Source organism: Cervus elaphus, chromosome 18, assembly GCF_910594005.1.
Source record: "Cervus elaphus chromosome 18, mCerEla1.1, whole genome shotgun sequence".
NCBI classification, from domain to species: Eukaryota; Metazoa; Chordata; class Mammalia; order Artiodactyla; family Cervidae; genus Cervus; species Cervus elaphus.
In genome coordinates this window covers 23725748-23751073 of record NC_057832.1, presented here as the reverse complement: position 1 = coordinate 23751073, position 25326 = coordinate 23725748, and the positions used below count along the sequence as shown (strand labels likewise).

The following is a 25326-nucleotide window of genomic DNA, read 5'->3' as shown; positions in this document are numbered from 1 at the left end:
ACTTACTTATTCTTAATTTTTTTGGTTATTGGCCCAAGTAAGAATAGTGCCCTAACAAGAGTTAATAGGAGCATCATAGAAGGAGCCTGTTTCCCTCCAGGGTGGGGGGTGGAGAGGGGAGGTCTTCTCCAAGGTAGGGGTGGTTCAGAAGGAGTGGTTGGAGGAAGAGGGAAGATCACATCAGGGATGGGAAACAGCAGCTGAAAGAGAAGTGAGAGCACCTGCTGCATTTAGGGGATAACAGGTAATAAAATAAATAGAGTAGCTGACACTGTTTACTAGATGTGAGATTCAGTTCTTTAAAAAAAAAAATTCATTATTTATTTTTGTCTGTACTGGGTCTTTGTTGCTACACTTGGGCTTTCTCTAGTTTCTGTGAACGGGGGCTACTCTTCGAGGTGCATGGGCTTCTCACTGCACTGGCTTCTCTTGTGGCAGGGCATGGGCGCTAGGGCATGTTGGTTTTAGTTGTGGCGCGAGGGCTTAGTTGCTGTGAGATGTGTAAGATTCCTGCACCAGGGATGGTACCAGTGTCTCCTGCATTGACAGGTTGGATTCTTAACCACAAGAGAAGCCCAAGATTCAGTATTAAGTGAGGTAATAATGAAAAGCATTATTAAATGAGTCAATAAGACAATAATAAGCATTAACAAGACTGTTACTAATAAGCATTAATGGGCTTCTCTGGTAGCTCAGCTGGTAGAGAATCCGCCTGCAATGCAGGAGACCCCTGTTCAATTCCTTGGGAGGATCCCCTGGAGAAGAGATAGGCTACCAACTTCAATATTCTTGGGCTTCCCTGGTGTCTCAACTGGTAAAAAATCCGCCTGCAGTGCGGGAGACCTGGGTTCAATCCCTGGGCTGGGAAGATCCCCTGGAGGAGGGCATGGCAACCCACTCCAGTATTCTTGCCTGGAGAATCCCTTGGACAGAGGAGCCAGGAGGGCTATAGTCCACGAGGTTGCAATGAGTCAGACACGACTGAGCGACTAAGCACAATACCTATTATATAAGCATTAATAAAATTGTTAAAGACCTTTAATATTCTTATATGAGTTATAAATTATCATTTCTAGTTTATAGACGAACACTCTGGACACCAAGGGATGATATAAGTGGCCTAAGACCTGAGAATTAAAAAGGAGCTGGGGTTCAGATCAGCCAGCCTGACTCCAGAGTCTGTGCTCTTAGCCTGTCCACCAGATTGTCTGCCTGGTAGTTTAGCATACTGGAGAGTAGAGTTTATGGGCAGGGGAGATGACTTGGGAGGGGAAATTAGATGCCTCTTTTTTCTTCAGACTTTTGTTTTGGTCTTGTAACTGTAAACCAGACTTTTATTTTTGAGAACCACTTCCACAGTGCTTACTGTGTGCCAGGCACTTTCCCAAGCAGTTTACAAATAATAATTCCATTATTCTTCATAATATCAAGCAGTAGCTGTGGTCTGCTTTTGTCCTCATTTTACAGGTGAGAAAACTGAGTTGCAGAGAGGTTAAGTAGTTTCCTCATGGTTGTAGAGAGAATAAGCACTGCAGCTTGGATTTGAAACCTTGCATTCTGTGCTCAGAGTCTCTGCCTCACCTTCTTAGGCCTTAAAAAGAGTTCCGTTTGCATATGAGAATTCACATACTAACAATTATGGACTTATGTATCTTCCCAATCCAGTGGTTTGTATCTATAGAATGCGTTGGCACTCCGTATATGCTTGATGGGTTTCCCAGGTGGTGCTAGTGGTAAAGAACCCGCCTGCCAATGCAGGAGACAAAAAAGATGGGGGTTCGATACCTGTGTTGGGAAGATCCCCCGGAGGAGGGCATGGCAACCCACTCCAGCATTCTTGCCCGGAGAATCCCATGGACAGAGGAGCCTGGCAGGCTACAGTCCAGTTGCAAAGAGTTGGACATGACTGAAATGAGTTAGCATGCATGCACACACATATGCTTGATATTTAAGTGGCTTTCGAACAAGATTGCACAGGTCGGAAACTGTCATGTGCCTTTTTTAAAAACAGCTTTGCTGAGACATAGGTCATAGGCTGTACAATCACCCGTTTAAAGTGTACGTGTCAGTGGTGTTTTGCATGTTCACAGAGTTGCGCGGCTATCACCTCTTAATTGACCAGGTAGAAATTTTAATCCATTGTTCACTAGTTAGGACTTGGGCTATATATTTGGCCTCCGTGTTTTTCATGCTTCTCATCGATAGTAACACCTTCTTCCAAGACTGGTTATTGAGGATAAACTGTGATTGAGTTTATTAAGGATATTCTTCAGGTTGAAGGTTTTCTTTCCCTTATGGTAAAAACTGCTCGGTATTTGGTGGTATGATACTGTTATGATAAAACAGACCAGTTTTTGTGCTGGGCAGGAAGGAAAGAATGTGTGAGTTGTTTTTATGCTGCCATGATGTTGGTAAGTTTCTGTCTGTGCTTCCACCGATGTTTGGATTTAGGGTTTTTTAAATTGATGTCGCTGGATTGGCCTTGGGTTTACATAACACAGCGTTCCTTACCCCTCCCTTCATTAATCCTGTTCCCTTTTACCAGATGAAGAAATGGAGTCCTAGGAAGGGCTGTGATTGGTCCTGTAATTGAAACTCCTTTGCTTTTTGCACTGTTGTAGACCGGGGTCCCAGTGCATTGTCGTCCTCTGTATGGGGATAACAGTGCTGGTCCCTGGGTCTCACCTAGAGGTTCTGATTCAGTTGCACTTAGGTGTGGCCTGAACCCCAAGGTTTTTGAATGCTCTCCAAGTGAATCAGATGTGCTTCTGAGGTTGCCAGCCACAGCTCTAGGCTGTTTTTCCTGCTCTTTGCTTCAGTCGATCCTCTGGTGGTTCCTTGGAATAAGGAAGGAATGCAGTGAGAAATGTAAATCCCTAATCCCTAGTGTGTCATTTCAGAGGAGGGATATGCGGGGATCCCTACAAGTTCTTTCTTGACAAGCTCTTTGCAGTCCTGCCCCATTTCACCTTCGTGCTTAGGCATCAAGTTTATATAGTTTGTAATTATCCTAGAATATAGGTTTTATCACCAAACTGGTGGAAAGCTTTTGTCTCCGCTGAAGTCTTGGTGGCTTGCTTTATCAGTGTAGCTGCTTGTAGGGGAAATGTCACAGAGGACTGTAAGGCTGGTCTTGCAGCCTTTTCTGTGGCTGACCTAGTTGGGTGCCCACGTCTTGTCCATGTTGGGTCACAGGGCTTTACAAGTGTTGTTTAGCATATAGAGAGGGTAAGGAGAGGGGTGGGAAGTGTTGAAAGCCATTGTGCAGGGTAAGAAAATCCAGCCGGTCTTCTTGGATATCGAGTTCTTTTGTTAGGTTGCTGGAGGAACTCTTGACTCCTCCTGCCTCTTTGACCTTTTGTCCTGGGAGCAGCCTCTGCTTTTGTTGAGTTACATGGAAGCATTCCTTCCTGAGTTTCCCACTGTCCGTGAGGCTTATGTCTGCGGAGCATGGTCCAGTCCTACTCCCCCTGCTTGGCATTTGCTGCCTCATAAGCGCCTATCCTTCCCGCCGTGTTTTCTTGGATGCCTTTGGGTGGGTCTCGGAACAGAGGCATGTGCGAACCTGCTGGTGTTCTTGCTTCTTGGGAGTAAGGAGGACATGCCCTCGTCACAGTGATGTAATTCCCTTGGCACAGTACTGAATAGCAACTGAGCAAACCCTGTTTTTCATGCCCATTTTACCAGACCCTCTTGTTGGGTCAAGTCGACCCCATCAATGGTGGCTCTGGTCTCCTAGCTCAGAATTATCCCCAGTGACTAACTTGTAGAGTGGTGGTCTGGTTTGTTGTTTGGAAACGTTTAAAAGATAAGAGTACTCATGCTTACCATTTCCTTTGGAAGTTTGCTGTGTGGTTGCATGAGTGAAAATAGGCCTGGATGGTTCCCTTTGACTTTAGGTGCTGACAACATAGCAAAGTTGGCAGTGTTGAAATTCTTAGCAATTCAACCTAAATAAACCACTCTATTTAATGACTGTTATTAGGCTAGTAGCTTTGTCTTGATTTCCACATGTACTCACAGTTTCCACATGTTTTCCCTGAAACCTGTTGACTTGATATGAAAGTCAGATATTTCAAGATCCACTTACTGTTTTATGGTAAAATATCTTTTGCATAAGATGGTACAATTTGTAAGAAAATTGTCTAAGTAAGTGTAGGGGAAGAGAAAGTTTCCCTCCATTCTGTTAGGGTTCCTGGCTGGAACTAAAAATCAAAGTGACAAGGACAGATGAACCAAAAACAAAGCATACACATTTTGTTGAATTTTTGTGTGTACCTGAGAACCTGCACAAGAAGTGAAAGTGACCAGAGTAGGAAGCTTTAAAATCTTTTGGACAGTGAAAAATAAATTTGTAAAGAGGTGACAAGACAAAGGGGTTTGTGCTCGGGGTAGGAAATGGTGAAGAAGTAACTGGGAAGGTAAGGGCGAGTTTAACAAGGGTTGTCTGTGTGCATTTCTCAGCCCTAACTTGCCCATCTTTGGTGAGGAGATTGTCTTCCCTCCTCCTGGCACGGGGATGGTCCTCTCTGCAGGGGAGTTTATGACCTGTTTCAGGAAAGAAGGTGGGGTTGGGAGGACGGTCAGAGCGACCTTCCCCTTTCTGCTGTTTTCTGAAACTCCTTCAGCTTGAGATACTGAATGCACCACATTTTGAGGACGCATGTCCTGAATGTTGTCATAAGTCTGATTTGAACGGGGTTTTTAGACCTAAGTGCACATTTAGTAGCTTTTCTGAGCCTGACATGATTTGTATCTGTCCGACCCCGGGCACGGTTGTAGTCTGAGATGCGGAGAAGCCCCAGCTGCTCAGTCAGCACCACTATCTCATGTGGGAAAAGCATCAAGAACTTTTTTTAATCAGTAGCTCTGGTTGAGTGAGAGAGCTTTGGACTGGAAGGCAGGAAAACCTAGGTTACAAGTCCAGTGCTTCGACTGATGGTGAGAACATAAAGCCTGACTTCTCTGGGGCTCAGGGTCCCCCCTGTGGAAAACAGGGCCTGTGATGAGCAAATGAAATATAATGTGGGAAAGCATTTGAGGACTATGAGCTGCTGTAGAACTGCCAAGTAATATCTGCTGGAGACTGTGGGACATTTCCACCTAACCGAATACTGGGGACATATTCACAGATATTACTTGGGTCTTCCAAAGAATCCCCCTGCCAATGCAAGAGACCTGGGTTCAATCCCTGGGTTGGGAAGATACCCTGGAGAAGGAAATGGCAACCCTTTATAGTGTTCTTGCCTGGGAAATCCCATGGACAGAAGAGCCTGGTGGATTACAGCCCATGGGGTTGGAAAGAGTCAGACACGACTGACTGAGCACACGAACAGGTATATTTGACCTACTTGCACAGAAGATGGTGTGCTTCCTTAAGCTCATGGTTTACTAAGTAGTCATCTAGTAGTGGCTAGGCAGTCTGTCTGCTTCAATAACCAAATTCTCTTTAGTGGTCTTCCTGGAGCCTGGCAACTGGAAGTTTATGGTCCAAGGATGAGGAGCATTGGTTTTACGCAAGAGCGTGTTAGAATTGCAGCATCTACACACTCATCCCAGGGACAAAGACCCTGTGGCTTCAGGATCTGCATTTTAAATAGCTCCCAGGTCTGGAACTCTTGTCACTGTGTGATTAAATGTAGCTGCCTTTCTGAACTAAGGGTACAGTGTCTTTCCATTTGGTTGTAAATCAATGCAATTTTTGCAGAATTAAATCCATAGTGATAAAACCCAGTATAAAATTTTGGGTTCTTTGGGCTAATTTCGATTCCACTGGTGCTAGTGTATTATTTTAGAACACGTCTCTGATTTATTATTTAAAGGTTATCAGTCAATCAGTCAGTAAAAGCCGCTCAGTGGTGTCCGACTCTTTGCAACCCCATGGACTGTAGGATTTCCCAGGCAAGCATACTGAAGTGGGTTGCCATTTCCTCCTCCAGGAGATCTTCCCAACCCAGGGATTGAAACCAGGTCTTCTACATTGAATTCTTGACCATCTGAGCCACCAGGGAAGCCTATTTAAGGGTTATAACCTTCTCCATTTCTTTGCTGCCTACTTGTACTTAAAGTCCTTGAAAATAAATTTATGCCCATTCTATTTTTGACATTCTCTTCTAAGAGTCACCAGTGATCTCTGTTCTGAAACTGTTGGCATGTTCTCCTTTATTTGTGACCTCACAGGATCGTGACCTGCTCTTTCCTTCCTGGGACGCCTTCTGTCAGCTTTCATGACGTGCCCTCTCCTGGTTGGCCCCTTAGCTTATACAGGTCCCTTCTCCTTGGCCAGCTTCTTTTTGTCCTTCTGCTCCCCTTGACTCCCCCACTCTGAAATGCTGGTGTCCCCCAGGCCTCGACCTGACAACTCATGTTCCACGGCAGCTCTCTCAAGCACCAGCCTTGCATTTTTGGCTTTTTGTTGGAAATCTCAACTGGTCTGTCTCAGAGATATTCCAGACTCTGTTTATTAGAATTGAATTCATCTTCTTGATCACTCCTCACCTGTAGCTGCAGTTTAGCTTTCCTACTAGTTAAAATTTCTGGTTAGTTCACTCAGTACCTTTGTGGGCAGCCAGGAGAGACTCCATTGGTGGGAACCTGGACACGGGCAAAGAGATGGGTCAGTTAGACCTTTCTGGGTCCCTGGAGCAGGTGTGTCTCATCTCCTCCATTTTTTAGCTTCAGATCCTCATTCCTTTTTAGCTCCAGCACTGCCTTAGCTCTAAGCTGATTTTGCCTTTGGTCTCTTCCCTGCACTTTTCTCTCCACTCTGGAGTGCCTGAAACTGTCAAGGAAGTTTCTAAAATTGGCTCATGTATCCATGTTGAGAGCAGTCCTGCGTTCATGGGTACAGTGCTTGACAGTTTTTTTAAAAATGCATTCAAGTGTGTTATTGATTGCAACTATATGCCACCTCCTATACTGATTGCTGGGTTTTGCTAAACGAGTAAGCTATTGGACTTGTTTTCAGGACTTCACAGTTTACAGAGATTAAAATGACCAAATAATGTGAAGACCCAAGCTTCATTATTTGATCTTTATCATCTACAAGATGATAGGGAAGGTGTTACCTCATCTGAGAAAGGTTAGTTTCAGAAGGGTTGTGCAAATAGCAGTGACAACAGCAGCTGACCAAAGCCAAACACTGTTGTAGGCACTTCGTGTGTGAAGTCGTGTAGTCTGCAGAGCAGTCCCCGGCATGGGAGTGCCATTATTGTCTCCATTGCCCCGTGGGGCAGCTCATCTGTGCAGAATGGTGAAGTCTCGAGGCACAGAGAGGTTCAGTGAGTTGCCCCAGGTCACACAGCTTTCAAGCTCAGAGCTGTGGCTTGCACACAGGCAGCCTGGCCTCTCAAGGCACATAGCGACTGCACTGCCTGGCCCTCTTGAGTTTACCTGGCTGCACAGGGTGGCTTCATTATGTCCTGAGAATAGAAACGCAGTCTCGTTAGCCAGATTCTGCCTCCTGGGTCTTGGCCCTTGTCTGACTTTTCCAGTGTTAGCTCATGCTCATTCCCTTCTCATACCCTTCACAGCGGTTTGTATTATAAATGGGACATGTCCAACCCCTGTTCAGATTCCCTGCCATAAAGCTGTGGCAACAGTGTAGCAGGAAAAAAAAAGGGGCGGGGGAGCCTGTTTGTTGGTTTAATTTAGAGCTCAGTCAGAAGCAGGAACGTTCCTTGTCCTCCTTTTACATTGGTGGGCAGATTTTGTTGTTTTTGTTTTTTTTTAGTTCTTTCCTTCAGTTTTAGGGAAAAGCGGTCTTAATTGTGTTTTCTCTTTCCTTGAAGTGTCTGTAAGGATGATAAAACCCATGCCCTAGTTTTCACAGTTGGTTTGTCCCGACCAAGATTCAGACACAGTCTGCACATCGCATTTGGTTGATATGTCTTTTAACTCTTGTGAGTCTATAGGTTTGGCTCCCCATCTTTTTGTGTGCCTGCTTGCAGTTTATTTGATGAGTGACTTGGGTCATCTTTCCTGTAGTTTCCCACAGTTTGGACTTTGCTGACTGAACCCCGCCCCCCCCCCTCCCCGCCCCAGTGTTCCTTTGTCCCCAGTGTTCCTGACAATTGATAGTTAGATGTGGACGCTTGATTGAGTTTAAGGTTTTATTTATTTTTATTTTTTGTTTTTGGCTAGAATACTTCCTAGGTGGTTGCTGGCTGTCTCTCTCAGGTTACTGGACCCTTGGTATTGGATACACACATCAGGAGGCACATAATTCCTGGTTATTCGTCCGTTGTTATGTTTGGTGAGTGGGTTTGGATACTGCCTTCCTGATCCACCAGCATTTTGCATAATGGTTTCTTTTAGTTGGCTAGGTTTTAATATTCACACTTATTCTTTCTGGTGCATTGTGTTTTTTCATCTTCTAAACACACACACGTGTGCCTGTGTGTTTGTATACACGTATATATATGTACACATCATGTATAGTACAATGAGTGTGTCTCACAGCTAAAACAAATGGTGGCTACTAAAATCAATTGGATATTAATTAAGGGGTATGGAGTTTGTGTTCGGGATGATGAAATGGATATGCTGACGATTGTACATTGTGAATGTGCTCATTGCCACTGAATTGTACACCTGAAATGTTAATTTTTATGGATTTTATAACTATAAAAACAGATCAGTTGAAAATGGATTGTAGTATACTGACTTTTTAAAAAAGCCCATCATTCCATGACAATTATTCTTCCTCAAGAAGGGTCAAAGTGAGATGGAGGTGGGGAGGTGAAGTTCTTATTTTCTGAACAATGCCAACTGATAAAGTAGAAGTTATGATAGAACTAGAAAAAAAAACATTGTTTGGCAACCTGCAGGTAATAATTGGTTTCAGGCAAGTGTCCTCAGTGGATGCTAAAATCTTCAGTAAAAGATTGTTGGAATCCTCTGTATCTCAGAGTGAAAGAGTTAGTCACTCAGTTGTGTCTGACCCCATGAACTGTGTAGCCTGCCAGGCTCCTCAGTTCGTGGAATTCTCCAGGCCAGAATACTGGAGTGGTGGTCATTCCCTTTTCCAGGGGATCTTTCCAACCCAGGGATGGAACCTGGGTCTCCTGCATTATAGGCAGATTCTTTACCATCTGAACCACCAGGGAAGAGTATTTCCTTATAAATTACTTACCAACTACAAAGGGGAAAAGATACCTTTACAACAGAGGACTTTGCCTCCATCTGTGATCCAATTTAACATTACTGGGAAGAGGGAGAAGCTAGCATGGAGCTACCCGCTGGTGTGATGTGATGGAAAATCCACAACGTGACCTTTAGAGATTTTCTGCCAAAGTGTGGTGTGTGAATCTAATCATGAGGAAACAATTATACATATCCAGAAAGTAGGACATTTCGTAAGACCTCTGGTCGGACTTTAAAAATGCCAGTCTTATGAATGAAAAGGCTCGAATAAAGGAGGCTCCCAAACAGACATAACAACCAAATGCAGTGTTTGAAACTGGATCCAAAACAAATAAAAGAATGGCCCTGTTGGAGCCATTTGAATAAGGAGTTTACATTCAGTGATACTGTATTAATTGTCTGGGGCTGCCATAACAAAGTACCGCAGGCTGAGTGGCCTAAACAACAGAAGTTTAGTTTCCCACCAACCTACAGGCTGGGAGTCCAAGACCAAGGTGTAGGCAGGGCTGGTTTCTTCTGAGGCCCCCCTCCTTGGCTCATGGATGGCCTTTGTCTCCTTGTGTCTTGACGTGGTCTTTCCTCTGTGTCTGTGTCCTCATTTCTTCTTCTTGTAAGGACACCAGTCTTAATGAATTAAGGCCTACTTTAATGACCTCAGTTTACCTTAATTACTACTTTGAGTATCCTATCTCCAAATACAGGTATATTCTGAGGTCCTGGGGGTTAAGGCTTCAACATATGAATTTGGCGGTGGGGGGGCACGGGGAACACAGTTCAGCCATAACAGATATTGAGTCATTTTTAAATTGCCTTGGGGGAGAGAGTGATAATGATGTTCTGAAGGAAAATGGTCCTAGTTTTGTTTCTTATACTTTATGTTTTCCACTAGATTTTAAGCCGAGAGCGGGACCCTCACAGTACATGTTCCATAACATTCAGACACCGTTTGTTGAATTGCTCATCTACTTGGGGGTGCCACCCATGGCAGAATGAAAGGGGGCAGGAGATTCTTCTGTTGCATGTGTGTGGTTTGTCAGAAACTTTCCCTAATAAACCATTTTTCTCAAGCCATCCGTCACTGAACAAACAAACAAACAAAAAATACTAACTTGGAATACTTGAGGATTGTGTGTGAGTCACCTCCAAGAGCGCACATGATGGGGAATGATAGCTGCTTAGTAAACCCTGGCAGGGATCTGGCCATTCAAGGTGGATGAATCTCCATGACTACAAAGTAGCTGCTTCGGAAGGAGGCTACTGGAGAAATGTGCTTTCTTGTGACTAAGAAGGTCTGGCTGGATTAAAGGGAGACAGTTCCAGCAGGTCCAAACCGGATGTCCATTGCTGCTGTTTCAGACCAGCTGCTCCCAGTAGCATATTGGGTCCGGCAAGTGGTTTGACCAGGAAGGCTGGTGATGTGTCAGCTCTCTTATCTGACTCTGCCAGGCCCCCTGGCAAGGACTTTCATTGCTTGTGAATCTGCACACACTTATTTTTTTATAGTTGGCTCTGGGTCTTTGTTACTGCATGCGAGCTTTCTTTAGTTGAAGTGTGTGGGCCTCTCATTGACTTCTCTTGTTGTGGAGCATGGACTCTTGGTTGCATGGGCATCAGTAGTTGTGGCACACCTGCTTAGCTGCTCTATGCCTTGTGGGATCTTCCTGGACCAGGGATCAAACCCATGTCTCCTGCATTGGCAGGCTGAATCCCAACCACTGGACCACCAAGGAGATCCCACGCGCTTATGTTATTGTAGGTTGATTTGACTCTGCATTTCAGGATTCCACTTTCTTTCCATTGTGAACTGAGATGGGAATCTCAGCTCTAGAAGTAAAAGGTAGTTAGCTCAGCCCCTGGTTTTCTAATGGTGGTTCTTGGAGCATTCTGTTAGTCTATGTTTGGTGTCCACCTGCAGTTTAAGAAGAGCCTGGTCTTGACCTTTGCCCACTTTTCCACTGGGTTATTTGCCTTCTCATATTGACTTGGTCCAAGAGTGCTTTTAAATTAAAAACTTTGGCCTTTTGTCCTATTACACATTATTTATATATTTATTTTTGCAATTGTTTGATGTTTAACTGGCTCATACACACTTTCAACTTTTACAACCTTGTATGTTACATGTTTGGGCTTCCCTGATGGCTCTGATGGTAAAGAATCTGCCTGCAATGCATGAGACCCAGGTTCGATCCCTGGGTCGGGAAGATCCCCTGGAGAAGGGAATGGCTACCCACTCCAGAATTCTTGCCTGGAGAATTCCACGGACAGAGGAGCCATTAATCTTTTCCTGTGTGGCTCCTGCATGCTGGGTCGTCTGTCATGTTTAAACACAGCTTTCTCTCTTAGTATTACGCAAGAAACCACTCGTGTTTGATATCAGATGGAAGGTAGGGAGGCAGTGTAATTTCTGTTGCTGTTCCATCCCACAAGGTCATGAACTCCCATTAGCGCCACATCATCAGCCAGTGTGACCTGCTGCCAGGTCAGCCCAGACACTCTGCTGGCTCAGACTCTGATTCGTTCCAAAAGCCAAGAGAGCCTTGCATTAGGGCTCAGCTGTCCACCGATGCCTCCGTCAGCGGGGCCGCTGTGAATACAGAAAGGTTGCACATAGCTGGGAAGCAGGGAACTGCTGGATTCTGTCCCAGGTTATGCTACTTTCATTCAATCCTGATTCTCATTCTCTCTTGGTAACAGATGAGAAAAACAGTATGTCACATTGCTGGTTAGCAAGAGAATCAAAATTTAAACATTCATTTGCAAAGTCCATAAAATAGGGGCAAATAGCATTCTATGTGGGAAATCTGGTTAGAAAATCTTCCAGGAGGAACTGGCATTTGACTTAAAACTTAAAAAAAAAAAAATACCCTTTTTAAAAACATGTCTCCTAATGGAAAATTTCCGTAGGAAATTAGAACAGCGTAACAAACTCTTATGTCCCTTTCTAGCCACTTTCAGAAGTTATCAATTTATGGATGATGTTGTTAATTTATACCACAGCCTCTCTTGTCTTCCCATCCTCCTGATTTTTTCAAAGCGAACCCCTGACATCATACCTGTAAATATTATGCTTTATCTCCAAAACAGATTTTTCCAAAGCACAACTGAAATATCATTGTCATGTCAAAAAAAAAAAAAAAAAAACAAGAACAGTGCCTCTTCAGTATGATCAAATATCTATTCTGTACACATTTTACACATTTCCACTATCATCTTGGAGAAGGAAATGGCAACCCACTCCAGTATTCTGGCCTGGAGAATCCCATGGACAGGGGAGCCTGGCGGGCTACAGTCCATGGGGTCACAAAGAGTTAGACACGACTGAGTGACTAAACCATCACTATCATCTCACAATTTTTAAAATTGTTTTACGAATGGTCATCTAAATGAGGCCCAGGATTGCAGTTGGTTGATGTGACCTAATTTTGTTTACCCTCCAGGTTCTCTGCTTAATCTGGTGTTCTCTCTTCCTTTTGAAAGTCTTTATAATGTAAAGATTGAAATCGTGAACTCAGTTCAAATTGTGGCTCTGGGCAAGTACCTCTGTGTACCTCAGTTTCCTCATCTATAAACGGACCAAGGTTGTTTTTCCTTCCTGGGTTATTGCAGGGGCAGTTAATGCACTCATGTTTCTAAAGCTTAGAGCTGGACCTGGACATAGAAAGCTTTGCAGAAGTGTGAACTTCCAAGGGGGTTTGGAACCAGAGCACGTGCCCAGGGTCATGTTGGAAGTCGTGGGGTAGGGTGGAGGAGGACTTGCTTCAGTGAAATTGTGCGCAGTCTTTGGGACGAGTATCCCAGCTATGCAGAGGGCTCCTGTTGGTTTTCTTTTAACTTCTTCCTGGATTCTTGACTATTCTTCAATTATATGATGCTGATATGCAGCAGAAATTTGAACAGGTAAGGTATTATTTAGTGAAAGCAACTTTCTATTGTCCTGTGATTTGCTGCTTTCTCTTCCTCTGCATTTATTAAGTTAGCTATTCTCTCCCAGAAGCCATTTTAACTTTCTGTGGCATTATCTGGGCTCCTGCAACCTGTGATCTCCTAAGTAGAACCTTTCAGCACTTTATAAATATGTCATATACTTTTTATATTCCTTTGTTCCCCATCAGAACATACATCCCAGTCTTCAGAACAGCACAATCAGTTTTATTCATTTAAGGAGCAGTAGTCATTTGACACTTGCTAATATGTAACAAATTATATTGGGAGTGGTAATTACAACTGCAGCTGGTTCCTAATTATACTGTAACCTTGATGCCTTAAAAAAAAATTGAGACTGAGTTCAGCATATAATACTGAGAATAACATTCTGCATTAGGTAAATCTGCCATCCACCTAACCATGGGTGTTTATGTATCATAATGCCAAATCAAAAAGACTTTATTTTAAATTGCTTTCAGCTACCGTGTTGTCCAGTAGCACCATTCATAAGGATAGCTTAAAGTCCCCCTCTTTGATTGCCAAATTCTTGGCACATCCTCCAGATATTAATAGTATAGTTAGTGTGAAAATGACCTGGGCTGTAGCGTCATTATTGCTCTGTGATTTGCTACCACTCATTTAAGACCAGGTGTCTTAAATGCCACAGCTTCGTCATCTGGAGACTGGGGATGTTTTGTTTGTTTGTTTGAACTTTTTATTCTGTACTGAGGTATAGCTGACTAACAATGCTGTGATAGATTCAGGTGGAGAGCAGAGGGACTCAGCCACACGTACACGTGTGTCCTTTCTCCCCCAAGCTCCCGTCCCATCCAGGCTGCCGCATGACATTGAACAGAGTTCCCTGCGCTGCCCAATAGATCCTTGTTGGTGATCCATTTGAAATATACAAGTGTGTATATGTCCATCCCAAACCCCCTAACTGTCCCTTCCCCCAGACAACCGTCAGTTTGTTTTCTAAGTCTGCGGCTATTAGTGGTTCTTCACTTTAGATGGTTTTGGTGATCTTTAAGTGAGATGGGGCATAAAGATCATGCGTAAAGCCTTTAGGACATGCCTAGCCTAGAGTTAAGGGCCCAGTAAAAGTTAGCTGGTCAGTGTTAATTGCTGTAATCCAGTGATAAACAACCCAGTCCGAGACTTTACCTCCACCACCCCTGACTCCAGCAGAGTGATGGTCTTAGTTCTGCCGTCACTCTTAATTTGTGGTGGCATGTATCATCACACGCTTTGTACCAGCCACTTGCTGATAAGTTTGTCGTCGCCCCCCTCCCCCCACTCCTGGAGGGGTGGGGTCTCCGGTTATTTGGCGTTGTCCCCTTCATTCCTGGCGCTGGGCCTGGTCCATGGTGGGCTTCCCAGAGGTGGCTGGGTTTTCTTGCATGAGCAAGTGGAGCAGCGCCGTCTCAGGCAGTGCTTCTCCCGGGGGTGGAGTAGTTTTGCTCCCAGGGGAAAGCCTGGTACCGTCTGGAGACTGTTGGTTGTCACGTCTGGGAGAAGGGGTTGCTACTGGCATCTGATGATTAGAGGCCAGGGATGTTGCTCAGCATCCTACGATGCACCAGACCCTCCTCCAAAGTGAAGAATGATCCGACCCAAAATGTCAGCAGGGCCGAGGTTGAGAAACCCTGGTTTAACCCTTGACTGCCTTAGGTTGTGGACCCGTGGGAAAGGCATGGGGCTTGGGGCCCATCAACTGTTTGTTTGCAGTTTTCTTAACTGTAAAATAAAAGAATCCAACCTACTTCAAGGAGACTTTGAAAAGAAAGGGGGATTATACAGATGTGTGCCTAGCGACTCTGCCTGATTCCTTTCACTTTGATAGGTCCTGGCCACCCGTGATCTTTTTAAAAAATAGATATTAGTATTATTACTGTTATTCTTGTTTTGGAGCGGTTTTAGGTTCATAGCAAAGTTTGAAGAAAGGTTCAGAGATTTTCTGTATACCTCCTGCCCCCACGCATGCATAATCTCTCCTCTGTTATCATCATCCCCCATCAGAGTGGTTCATTTGTTACAGCTGGTGAACCTACACTGACACGTCCTTTTCCCTCGAAGTCTGTGGTTTATATTACAGTTGACTCTTGATGTTGAACAGTCCTTGAACAAATTTTGTAGTGATATGTATCCTTCATTAGTATCACACACAGTCTTTTCATTGCTCTGAAAATCTGTGCTCTGCCTGTTTTCCCTCCCTGTTTCTCAGCCCCTGGTGAGTAAACTGCTGATCTTTTTACCATCTCCATAGTTTGATAATGTCGTATAGCTGGAATCATACATACGTAGCCTTTTAGGATTGGCTTCTTTGCCTTACTAATGTGCATTTAAGTTTTGTTCACGTTCTGATAGCTCATTTTAAAGTGCTTAATAATATTCCATTGTCTGGATCATCCATTCACTGACCGAAAGACATCTTGGTTGCTTCCAACTTTTGACAATTACAAATAGGGCTGCTCTAAACATCCAGCCATTCAGGTATTTGTCTGGATATAGTTTTCAACACCTTTGGGTGAATACTAAGCAGCATGAACAGTGGCTCATATGTTAAGAGTATGTTAGTTTTGTAAGAAACCTCCAGTCTGGCTTCCAGAGTCGCTGTACCATTTTGCATTCTTATTAGCAAACAGTGAGCGTTCCTTTTGCTGCACATCTTCACCAGTATTTGGTGTTGTCAGTATCCTGGATTTTGGCCATTCTAGTAGGTATACCAGAGAAGGCAATGGCACCCCACTCCAGTACTCTTGCCTGGAAAACCCCATGGACGGAGGAGCCTGATGGGCTGCAGTCCATGGGGTAGCTAAGAGTCGGACACGACTGAGCGACTTCACTTTCACTTTTCACTTTCATACATTGGAGAAGGAATTCCCACTTTTCTGCTTGCATCACTGTTCTGTTCTTGCATGCCGTCTACCTTATCCATCAGAACCCTTAGCATGTTACTCATAGTTGTTTTAAATTCCTAGTCTGATCATCTCTGCATTCCTGCCGTATTTGCGTCTGGTTTTAATGCTCACTCTGTCTCTTCAGATGGTGCTGTTTTACCTTTTGGTATTTTTTGTGATTTTTTTTCTTGATATTCAGACATGATGTAGTGGATAAAAGGAATGGCTGTAACTGGTCCTTTGGTACTGTGAGGCTAGGGTGCAGAGGGAGAAGAAATGTCCTGTAGTCCTGTGACCAGGTCCCAGTTCAGTAGGGAGCCCACGTCCCTGGACACTGTACTTCACAAGTGTTTCTCAGCTTCTCTTCCCCTCAGGTGGGAGAGGATGGCTGAAGGTGGCTGGTGTTGGGTATTGCCTTTCCTCTGGTTTACTGGCTCTGGTAATACTCCAGTGGGTTAGGTGCCTATGAAATAATTTCTTCTGAAGCAGAGCTTGTTGAAAAGAACAGGGTGCCCTTGTGCATTTCAGCTTGATTCCTTCTCTTTTCCTCCTACTGAAAGTGCCGGGTAGTCTTTCTCTGATAGTCACTGAAAGCCAGCTTGAGTTCCAGGAGGTAAAACTCACAGAAGTGTGGAGAATCCACGATGTTTAGGTCTACCTAGAGTTTTGTAAGGTCTTTTCTTGTCCACACTGAGCCTCCAGTGGCTGTCCATCTGCAGCTCAGAGTTACCTACTCTTGACATTGGTTCCTGCAGAGGTTTTAGCTGATGGGTTTCAGCTCTGGTAAGTTGTGATTTTCTGGTTCTGCCTTTCTGTCTCGATTTTGGGGGGCAGTGGTTTGCTGGGTGACCTTAACTCTGATACATCTAGGGAGGGTAGTTGATTTTTCAGCATTTAGACTTTTTACTTATTTTTATGACAGACTGACTATTTCTAAGCCTCTTGCATGCTGGACTGGAAACCAGAAATCTCCCCATCATCTTTTGACTACCTTTCCTATATTGGAGAAAATCCCCACATTACAAGGTCTGCCTGCCAGAACATGAGTCAGAACTCAGTTCCCATCTTTCCCTGCAGCCAGGGCACAAACACGTGATCTGGCTTTGCCGAGTGGATGCTCAGTGTGAGTTTGATTTGGAAGAGGGCAGGTAGCTCAAGGGGTAAAGAGTCTGCCTGTCAGTGCAGGAGACATGGGTTTGATTCCTGGGTCAGGAACACCCTTTGGAGGAGGAAATGGCTACCCATCCAGTATTCTTGCCTGGACTATCCCATGGATAGAGGGGCCTAGAAAGCTATAGTCCATGGGGTCACAGAGAATCTGACATGGCTGAACACACACAAACACACACAAAGCAGCTTGTGTGTGAAGCTGCCATTTCAGCTGACCTAACAGGCAGCCTAGGCAACCTGCTTTTGTTGTGGGTTCTGAGGAGGGTTTCTCATCTCAGATCCTGGGGTAGTTTTAAGCATCATTGGTGGCCCCCTTAGCCTCAAGCTGATTGATTCTCCAGGCTTCCTAACAAGACTGTGATCATCCAATAGAATTTTAATTTTCTCCTTAGCCTTTCACCTTTTGTTGCTTATTTCTGAGTTGAATACACGTTGGACCTACTTGCCCATCTTCTGTTCTTATTTGGGATTAGAAACAGATAGCTGTGTTTTTGACTTATATTTTTTAATAGTAGCTGTTAATCACTACCAGCCTTATGTATCACTCTAATTCACAGAGCACCTTTTCTTCATCCTAGTTAATCCTTAAGATAACTTCATGAAATAGACAAGTAAATGTTGTCATTTTGCCCTGTTGTTGTTGTTTTGACAGGGAAGTAGGATTTATTGGTAGGCATGAGTAAGGAGGGAACTGCGCCAACACTCTCATGAGCGCAGGGCCCACCGTTTGTTCAGAGGGCCATGGTTAGGGATGTATCTGACCCCACAGCCATCTAGGATGAGCCGCTTTTCTGCCCCCACGTTTTCAAATTCATCCGCATTAAATTTAGTAAATCCCCACTTCTTGGAGACGTGGATCTTCTGGTGGCCAGGGAACTTGAACTTGGTCCTGCAGACGGCCCCAGTCACAGGCTCCTTGTTCTGCACCTTGGTGCAGATGGACATTAAGACTTGGCCCGTGTGGACCCTGGCCACTGGGCTTTCCAAAGAAACCAGGCATACATGTCTGGAGCCTGCATTGGGGACAGCATGCCAACCCTGGAATGTGCACTGGGAAGGGTTGTCTCCAAGGTCCCTTAGGGCAGCCTCTGCAGGCAACAGGCTGTGTACACTGCTGTGGAGGCTGCTATTTGCAGCCATTGTACACTGGGCCCCTCTGGGGAAAAGAACATAGTTGACTTAATCGGCTGCAAAGCATTTTGCCCTTTTTATAGATGAGGAAACTAAAACTTGGAGATGCTAACTGACTTGTCCAAGATCACCAAGTTAGCAACATACTGAAACCCCAAACCTGGTGATGTTTGCTTTTGACATGATGAGCAAGCAATGCTTTCTCCATAAGGAGCTGAAAATATAGAGAGACAAATGTCTACTTCAGAGAAGACTTATACTGTCTCTTGTCAAATTTTTAGTCTTGGGAACATTTACTGGAATGTTAGCTTTAGCTTAATAATAATAAAATCTAAAATTAGAGTGTTTAAAGTTATTTTGGCATAACGGCACCCACAGCTAAAACACTGCCATTCATTTCTTAATTGCTGTACTCTGCTGCTTCATACAGAAATTTCATGGTGATGGCTTTATCATTGTCTAATGTTTGTCTACAACCCATTTCATAAACTACTGACTCCTTCTGATAAAATATTTCCACATCCCTGAAATAACCCACTTGCATAGTTACCTAGTGGGTTAACATTTGTGGTGTCTGCTGCTTTATAAGTCAGCTGTTGAGTGACTTGAACATTTGAGGGTCGACTACACAGAAAGGTTGTGGCTTGAATACTGCTTAACATGATATCTTGTTTGTATATTAGTTCCGGTAACTTTTTATAGTTACTGCTCTTCATTCATTAGACCATGGGGAACCGTGGGATGAGGAATGAGTGATTCAGTGAAGTCAATGAAAACTTATTTTTCTTAAACATGATGAGACACTTCATTTTTATCCCTCTTGAGTGAATGGTAACTGTGGTTTTGGGGGATTTCAAACTTTCTTTTACAGCTACTGATTGTATCAGTTAAGGTTCACTTACAGAGAACAGAATCCACTTTAGCTGGTTTAAGCAGAGGGAAATTTATTACAGGGTGTTAAATGGCTTATGGAATTTGTTGGAAAAGTGAAGAAACAAACTTCAGGTTGAGCTCTTAGGAGTGACTTGCAGAGCCTCACTGTGGAGCAGGCCACCAGGGGAGCAATTGCCTTTTGTGCAGTCATGAAACTGCCCACCAAACCAGGAGTGTTTCAGAACCATGCTGCCGCTGACATGGCAGGGGGAAAACGAGAACTTCCTGATGGAAGATCAGCTAGTGCCAAGGATGATGCTTGCTGGCAGAGAGCAAAGGCATGGCCCCTACCTTCCAAATCTTCGCTTTCCAAAACTTTGCCTCCCACATCTCACTTAGCTTCCTCTGATTGACAGCACCTAGGTCACTTAGCTGCAAGGGATTCTGGGAAATGTAGTTTAACCTTCCAGTCTCTGCAGTGTAGGAAGATACAGTGGGAAGAAAGTGCAGCCCCAGCTTCTGAGTTATTAGGTCACACACAGTAGTGCTTTCCATGGGACTCAGGACCACCCACTCTGAAGGTTTCTCCCACCTCTCCATTTTCTGCTTGTCAGCGCATGCAAACAATCATGCATGTGCTTACACACACAGAGAGTAGCTTTTGATGAGCTGCCTCTCTGGTTTTCTCTTCATATCTAAAGTAAACAATTACTTCATGACAGTAGAATTCTCAGTGTAAGTCTGAGCTTGTCTTGCCTGTCATACCTTTCAGGTTTGGGAGGGTGGTGGAAGAACTGTTACTGAGTGAGGTAGCAAGCTGGAACGAGGTCTGGCGTCCTGGGTTCTAACCCAGTGGTTCTCAGCCTGGTCCGTCATCATCTCGTGGTGAAGCTTTAAAGGTACCCATTCCAGAGATTCTAATCCAGCTGGACTTGGCTATCTAATTTGATCAGCCTGGGGATTGATAAAACCCCAAAGCCCTGAGGCAATGCAAACATGCCGGCCGGGCAGTGGATCTCAAGCCCAGTCAGACAGGATTTTACATTAACCACAGATGTGGTTCTTACACTTTACAAGCATCAAGGTCACCTGGAGGACTTGTTAAACCATAGATTGCTTGATCCCGCCCTCAGAGTTTCTGATTTGGTAGATTTGGGGTAGAGTGTGAGAATTTGCACTTCCATTAGCCTAACAGGAGCTACCTGTTTTCCTTGTAAAGATTTGATTTCTACTCACCTGAAAGTTTTTCTTTAAGAATATGTTCAGAGCGCCTACTTAGTGTCTGACCTTTACTGGAGCAGGGGACGTGGAGGAGTAAGGTGTCTGCGAGGAGACTGCGGTCTTACGTGGCTCGACCTTCCCAGTGTAAGAAGAGAACTTTTCTGCATGTTTTCTTCTTCAAATTAATATCCCTGATTTTTTTGTAGGTTATGTTTGTTCCCTCTCAACACCCCTGGTTAGACCTAGCAACTATTTTAAGTGCACAGTTCCGTACCTCTGCAGTTTGTTAAAGCAATGAGCCCTCAACTGAGTCTTGATTCCAGAGTAAGAAAGCCAGTTTAAATAATATTCCTACACATAAAAAAATCTTTTCCGGTGTCTTCCTCTGTTTGGCTGCTGTAACTCATATTAAAATGAAAGTGAATTTATTTGTCCTCAAAAATATCTTTCTGGGTTTCCTTGCCATGTGTCCTACTGCTGGCTTTTTAAAATCAGTCCTTCAAGTTGTATTATTGTTGGCTGTTTTGTTTTTTTTTTCTGTATTTGGAATGTACCTAGCCAGTATATGTTTTGCAAATGCTATTGATAACCTATTTAAACTGTTATTTATAATGTTTGTCTTGTCAAAAATGTTACATATTCAGTGATCCTCAAATTTTGCCCTGTGGAACATACTTTGGGGGGGATTGACCTGAAATTTCTATACTGTCATTAAACACAGGTAAAGGTCTCCCAGTTTACGGAAAAAGACAATGCATAGTTTCCATTTTTAACAGCCTCCCCCCCACCTGCTTTCTTCTTTAACCTCCACTTGTTTGAATGTTACGTGCTTGTGTATAAATTTCTTAATTAAGTAGCAAATGGTGATATTTCATAGTCGTCTGCCAAGAATCCTTTTTCTTATGGGTGATTTACTCCCTAACAATGTTTGAAAATTACTTTATTTAAAACTTTTGATATAAAAATGTTGTTTTAATGGTGGCATCTATTCTTACAAACGCAAATTCAGAACAGTAACAGTAAAGCAAACCAGGCAACTAGGTAGTAAGAATAACAGCTGTAAATGCTGCTGCTGCTGCTAAGTCGCTTCCGTCGTGTCTGACTCTGTGCGACCCCTCTGACGGCAGCCCACCAGGCTCCTTTGTCCCTGGGATTCTCCAGGCAAGAACACTGGAGTGGGGTGCCATTTCCTTCTCCCAATAACTGTAAATATTTACATGCTATTAGTATTTGAGATGGAGAAGGCAATGGCACCCCACTCCAGTACTCTTGCCTGGAAAATCCCATGGACGGAGGAGCCTGGTGGGCTACAGTCCATGGGGTCGCTAAGAGTCAAGACACGACTGAGCGACTTCACTTTTACTTTTCACTTTCACACATTGGAGAAGGAAATGGCAACCCACTCCAGTGTTCTTGCCTGGAGAATCCCAGAGACGGGGGAGCCTGGTGGGCTGCCGTCTATGGGATCACACAGAGTCGGACACGACTGAAGTGACTTAGCAGCAGCAGCAGTATTTGAGAAATATATACTTGTATATAAAACAGTGAAAATTAGCCTTTGGAGAAAAAGCTACAGTTTGAGAAACTTCTAAAGCCTGATGAACTAAGGCTTGTCAGGTGATGCCACGTGAGTTGGCTTAAAACGGGAGGGTCACATAGCTAGTGAGTTGAGAGCTCAGATTCCCCCCCTACCCAATCCAGGGCAGTCTGATACTGGAGCATGTTCTTAATCGTAGCACTGGATGGACACTACAAAGTGGTGGTACTAGGAGAAACTGGGAGAGTCTTGATTTTTAGGCAAGTGCTGTTTTATATTAGGGGTGACATAAGCTATGGTCAATTTAAAGCTGCCTGTGATGTGACTCAGTGAGACCAGCACAGTAAGGGGGTGGAAGATTTGGAACTTGACCTCTGCTCAGAAAACACTTAGAAATGTCAGCAAAAGTGGTGCTAAATCTGACTTTCAGGGAAATAAGTGACCCTTTCTGAGTCTTGGTTTCCCTTTCTGTCAAATGAGTGCAATAATATGCTCTGAGTCTCAGGTCTGCCACGGGGATCCAATGGCGTCAGAGTCCTGCTCTGAAAACTTCTAAGTGTTCTGTACACATTAGGTGACATGGCTTAGAAGCGCTGGGCCGCCATATGGATGGGTTTCTCCCGTGCCCTCCACCCTGGGAGAGTTATAGACTGAAAGCTTGCTTTCTCTCACAGAGGGGTAGTCCTGGCGGTGAGCGATGACTGCGTTCTGGGATCAGTAAGAAGAATGCTGTGGGCGTTCAGGGCGGGGGAAGTTCACTCTGAAATAGCATTGCCCAGGGAAGGCTTTATGAAGTGTGTGTGGCAGAGTGAATTAATTTGATTTTAAAGGATGTGTTATTCAGATGGAGTAAGAATAGTTCACTTTGTGGAAACTTACCTTTGCTTTTAAAAGGAAACCCAATTAAGTGCTGAGGGTCACCATATGCCTTTTAAAAAAAATGTTACTTATGGTCTTGAGATGTAGAACTTGGAGGGAATGTCTTCTCTCTCTCGAAGAGGATGGAAACTTCTCATGCTGTCCCATCTCCAATAGTGTTTGTCCTCCCCACCTTTCTCAGAGTATAGACCCGAACGGAGGAGATCTTGTGAGACTCAACAGCACTATCATCAGTCTTAGGTTGGTTTGCAGTCGATTTTTATATTTTTTTTCTCTTTACTTGAATAGCAGAGAACAGTCAGTGATTGAGGATTTTAAAAAGATTACAAATTCTTATGGATAAAAATAGCATTGGTGGTTACAAGTACTCAGCAGAAGTTAGGAGTTATCAGTCTTGGTTTGGGAAACAAGGTGACTAGCTAACTGGTTTCAGGAAAACTACCTCTCCTATTCCAATGATTAGTTAATAAAATTATTCCTGACAGTGGCGGGCCAAGGAGCTCAGGCAGTTACGTATTTCAAGACAGAGAACCCATTGTCCAAAGATCTCAGGAGAGCCTTTGCAGACACCCCGAAGGGATTTAGAACAATTTGCATAAATCTCCCCATGGATGGCGACATGGCTCCAGTATTGGGGTGGTTCCAGGAACCCCTCCTTGGCTGTATCATGGGGTGATGCTGTGCTTGGGGAGAGTTCAGTCTCATGACGGTTTCTGCCAGCAGGACTGGGTGATGGGATGCTGAATAAGCCCACTGTTTGGTTCCACATAAGGACTCTTTTGTGTTGGCCTGGGGCAGCCATGTTCAAGTTTGTCTTCTCTTTCCCCAGTGATGTTTTTGGACTTTGTGGGCTGGAGAATTAAGCACAACACCTATTCTGAGCTAATCTGTCAAACTTTGCTCTTGAAAGGTAACCATAGCCCCTTGTATTCCAGAACGTGGTAAATAATAATCATACATTTGGAGACTTATGATTTCTTTTTTTTTTCTCGTTGAAATACAGTTGATTTATAATATTAGTTTCAGGTGTACAACATTGTTCAATATTTTTATGGATTATATTCCTTTTAAAGTTATTAGAAAACAATGGTTGTATGCTGTACAATTGGAGACTTCTGGATTTTTTTGATAAAGTTGGGGAGAGGAGGATACTGCTGGACAGGACCAGATTGCTGGGTGTTCATGCCTGTCCATTGTGGAACCATGGGAATTAATTGTCTTCTGTCTGTGAATATTATTTGCCTTACTCACTAACTTCTCTAAAAACTACGTTTTCTTGCATACTTAACAAGCTGTACTTTAATATTTAATATTCCCCTGTGAAAGGGTTTGGGTCATTCTGGGTTGCAGTTTAAAATGCCAGGTGTTTGCAAGTCTGTTTTAACTTTTTTTTTTCCTTATTCATTTTGGGAAAAAAAGATGTATATTAGACACTGCATATTAGGAGCTTTTGTTTCTTGTATGGAATGTTATCATTCTAGAAGCCTCATAAGAAGTCTAATTTAAAATCCAGAGAGTAGTTTAAGCACTGGGTAAATTTAGTGCTTTAAGTGCAGAAATGAAATTCACTGATTTCTAACCTGGAGTTTATTTTCTGTCAGTCTGCGAGCTTGATTTCTCAGCTTTGTTCTAATAATGTAAACATTTTTATGTTTGTTTATAGGTGGCTTTAACCAAGAGAGCGGATCCAGCTGAACTTAAGACAGTATTTTTGAAGGTTGGTATCAAGGAGTCTGTCTGTTTCTCATTCGTGTTCTACAACTTTTAAAGATGATTTTCAAGCAGCTCTCTTTTTCATTCATTTTTAAAAACATCCCCAGAAGTACCTTTGCTTAAGACTTGTAAAAGAGATCCTTTACAATTTTGCATCTGTCTTTTAAAATGTATCACATACTTGTAGGCAACTGGCTGTGATGGCTGCATGGTTTGTATTTCACTTTCTCTGGTCTCACAGGATGTTCAGTACCGAAAAGGGGTTGTTGGGGAGTTTAGTCTCAAAACCCATTTACCTTTCTGAGATTGTCCTGTGCAGCAGATGATACTAAAGTTTTCCGTCCTAAGGGGTTTAAAGCTCTTTGTAAACACCTTTTCTTCATCCATCATTCATCCAGAATGGACTTCCCTGGTCTCTCCTGAGCAGAACATTGCTGTTGTTATTACCATCATGATACCATTTAACTTCAGCTGTGCTGCCCTTGAGGCAGCCTCAGTACAAGTAACAGTAGGTACTACATGGCCCTGTACAAATTTATTTCCTTCGTTTCTTATACTTTCACCTACTTTGTGATATTGGGCACTGAGTGACTAATACTCTAATAATAAAGTCTGCCTCAGGTCCCAAACACTGAATCACTTTTAAGGTTATTTAACTGGCAATAAAAGTATTTCAAAAGAAGAAAGGCCATTTTTGTAAAGATAATTTTAAAAAGTACATATGTAGACCTTTTCTAAACATGGTGAGAAGGTAGGTGTGCTGTATTTAAAGAACCCAAGGCTTCAAGTGAGAAACTTGTTCTGCTGCTGTGTATATATGCCTTAGGAAGTTAT

The 25326-nt window shown here is 43.6% G+C and overlaps 1 protein-coding gene and 1 non-coding gene across 3 annotated transcripts in view; one reads left to right on the top strand and one right to left on the bottom strand.

Moving 5' to 3' along the window:
* The window catches only part of SLC25A13 (solute carrier family 25 member 13), a 227339-nt gene that overhangs the window by 3065 nt on the left and 198948 nt on the right, over positions 1-25326 (top strand). For both annotated transcript variants that reach the window (XM_043871700.1, XM_043871701.1), the window contains exon 2: positions 24443-24496. In XM_043871700.1, the coding sequence (XP_043727635.1) occupies positions 24443-24496 (54 nt within the window). The remainder of the gene's footprint in view (positions 1-24442; positions 24497-25326) is intronic.
* LOC122674981 lies at positions 18197-18331 on the bottom strand. Its single transcript, XR_006335139.1, has one exon. It is a non-coding gene; the product is annotated as a small nucleolar RNA SNORA70 (small nucleolar RNA).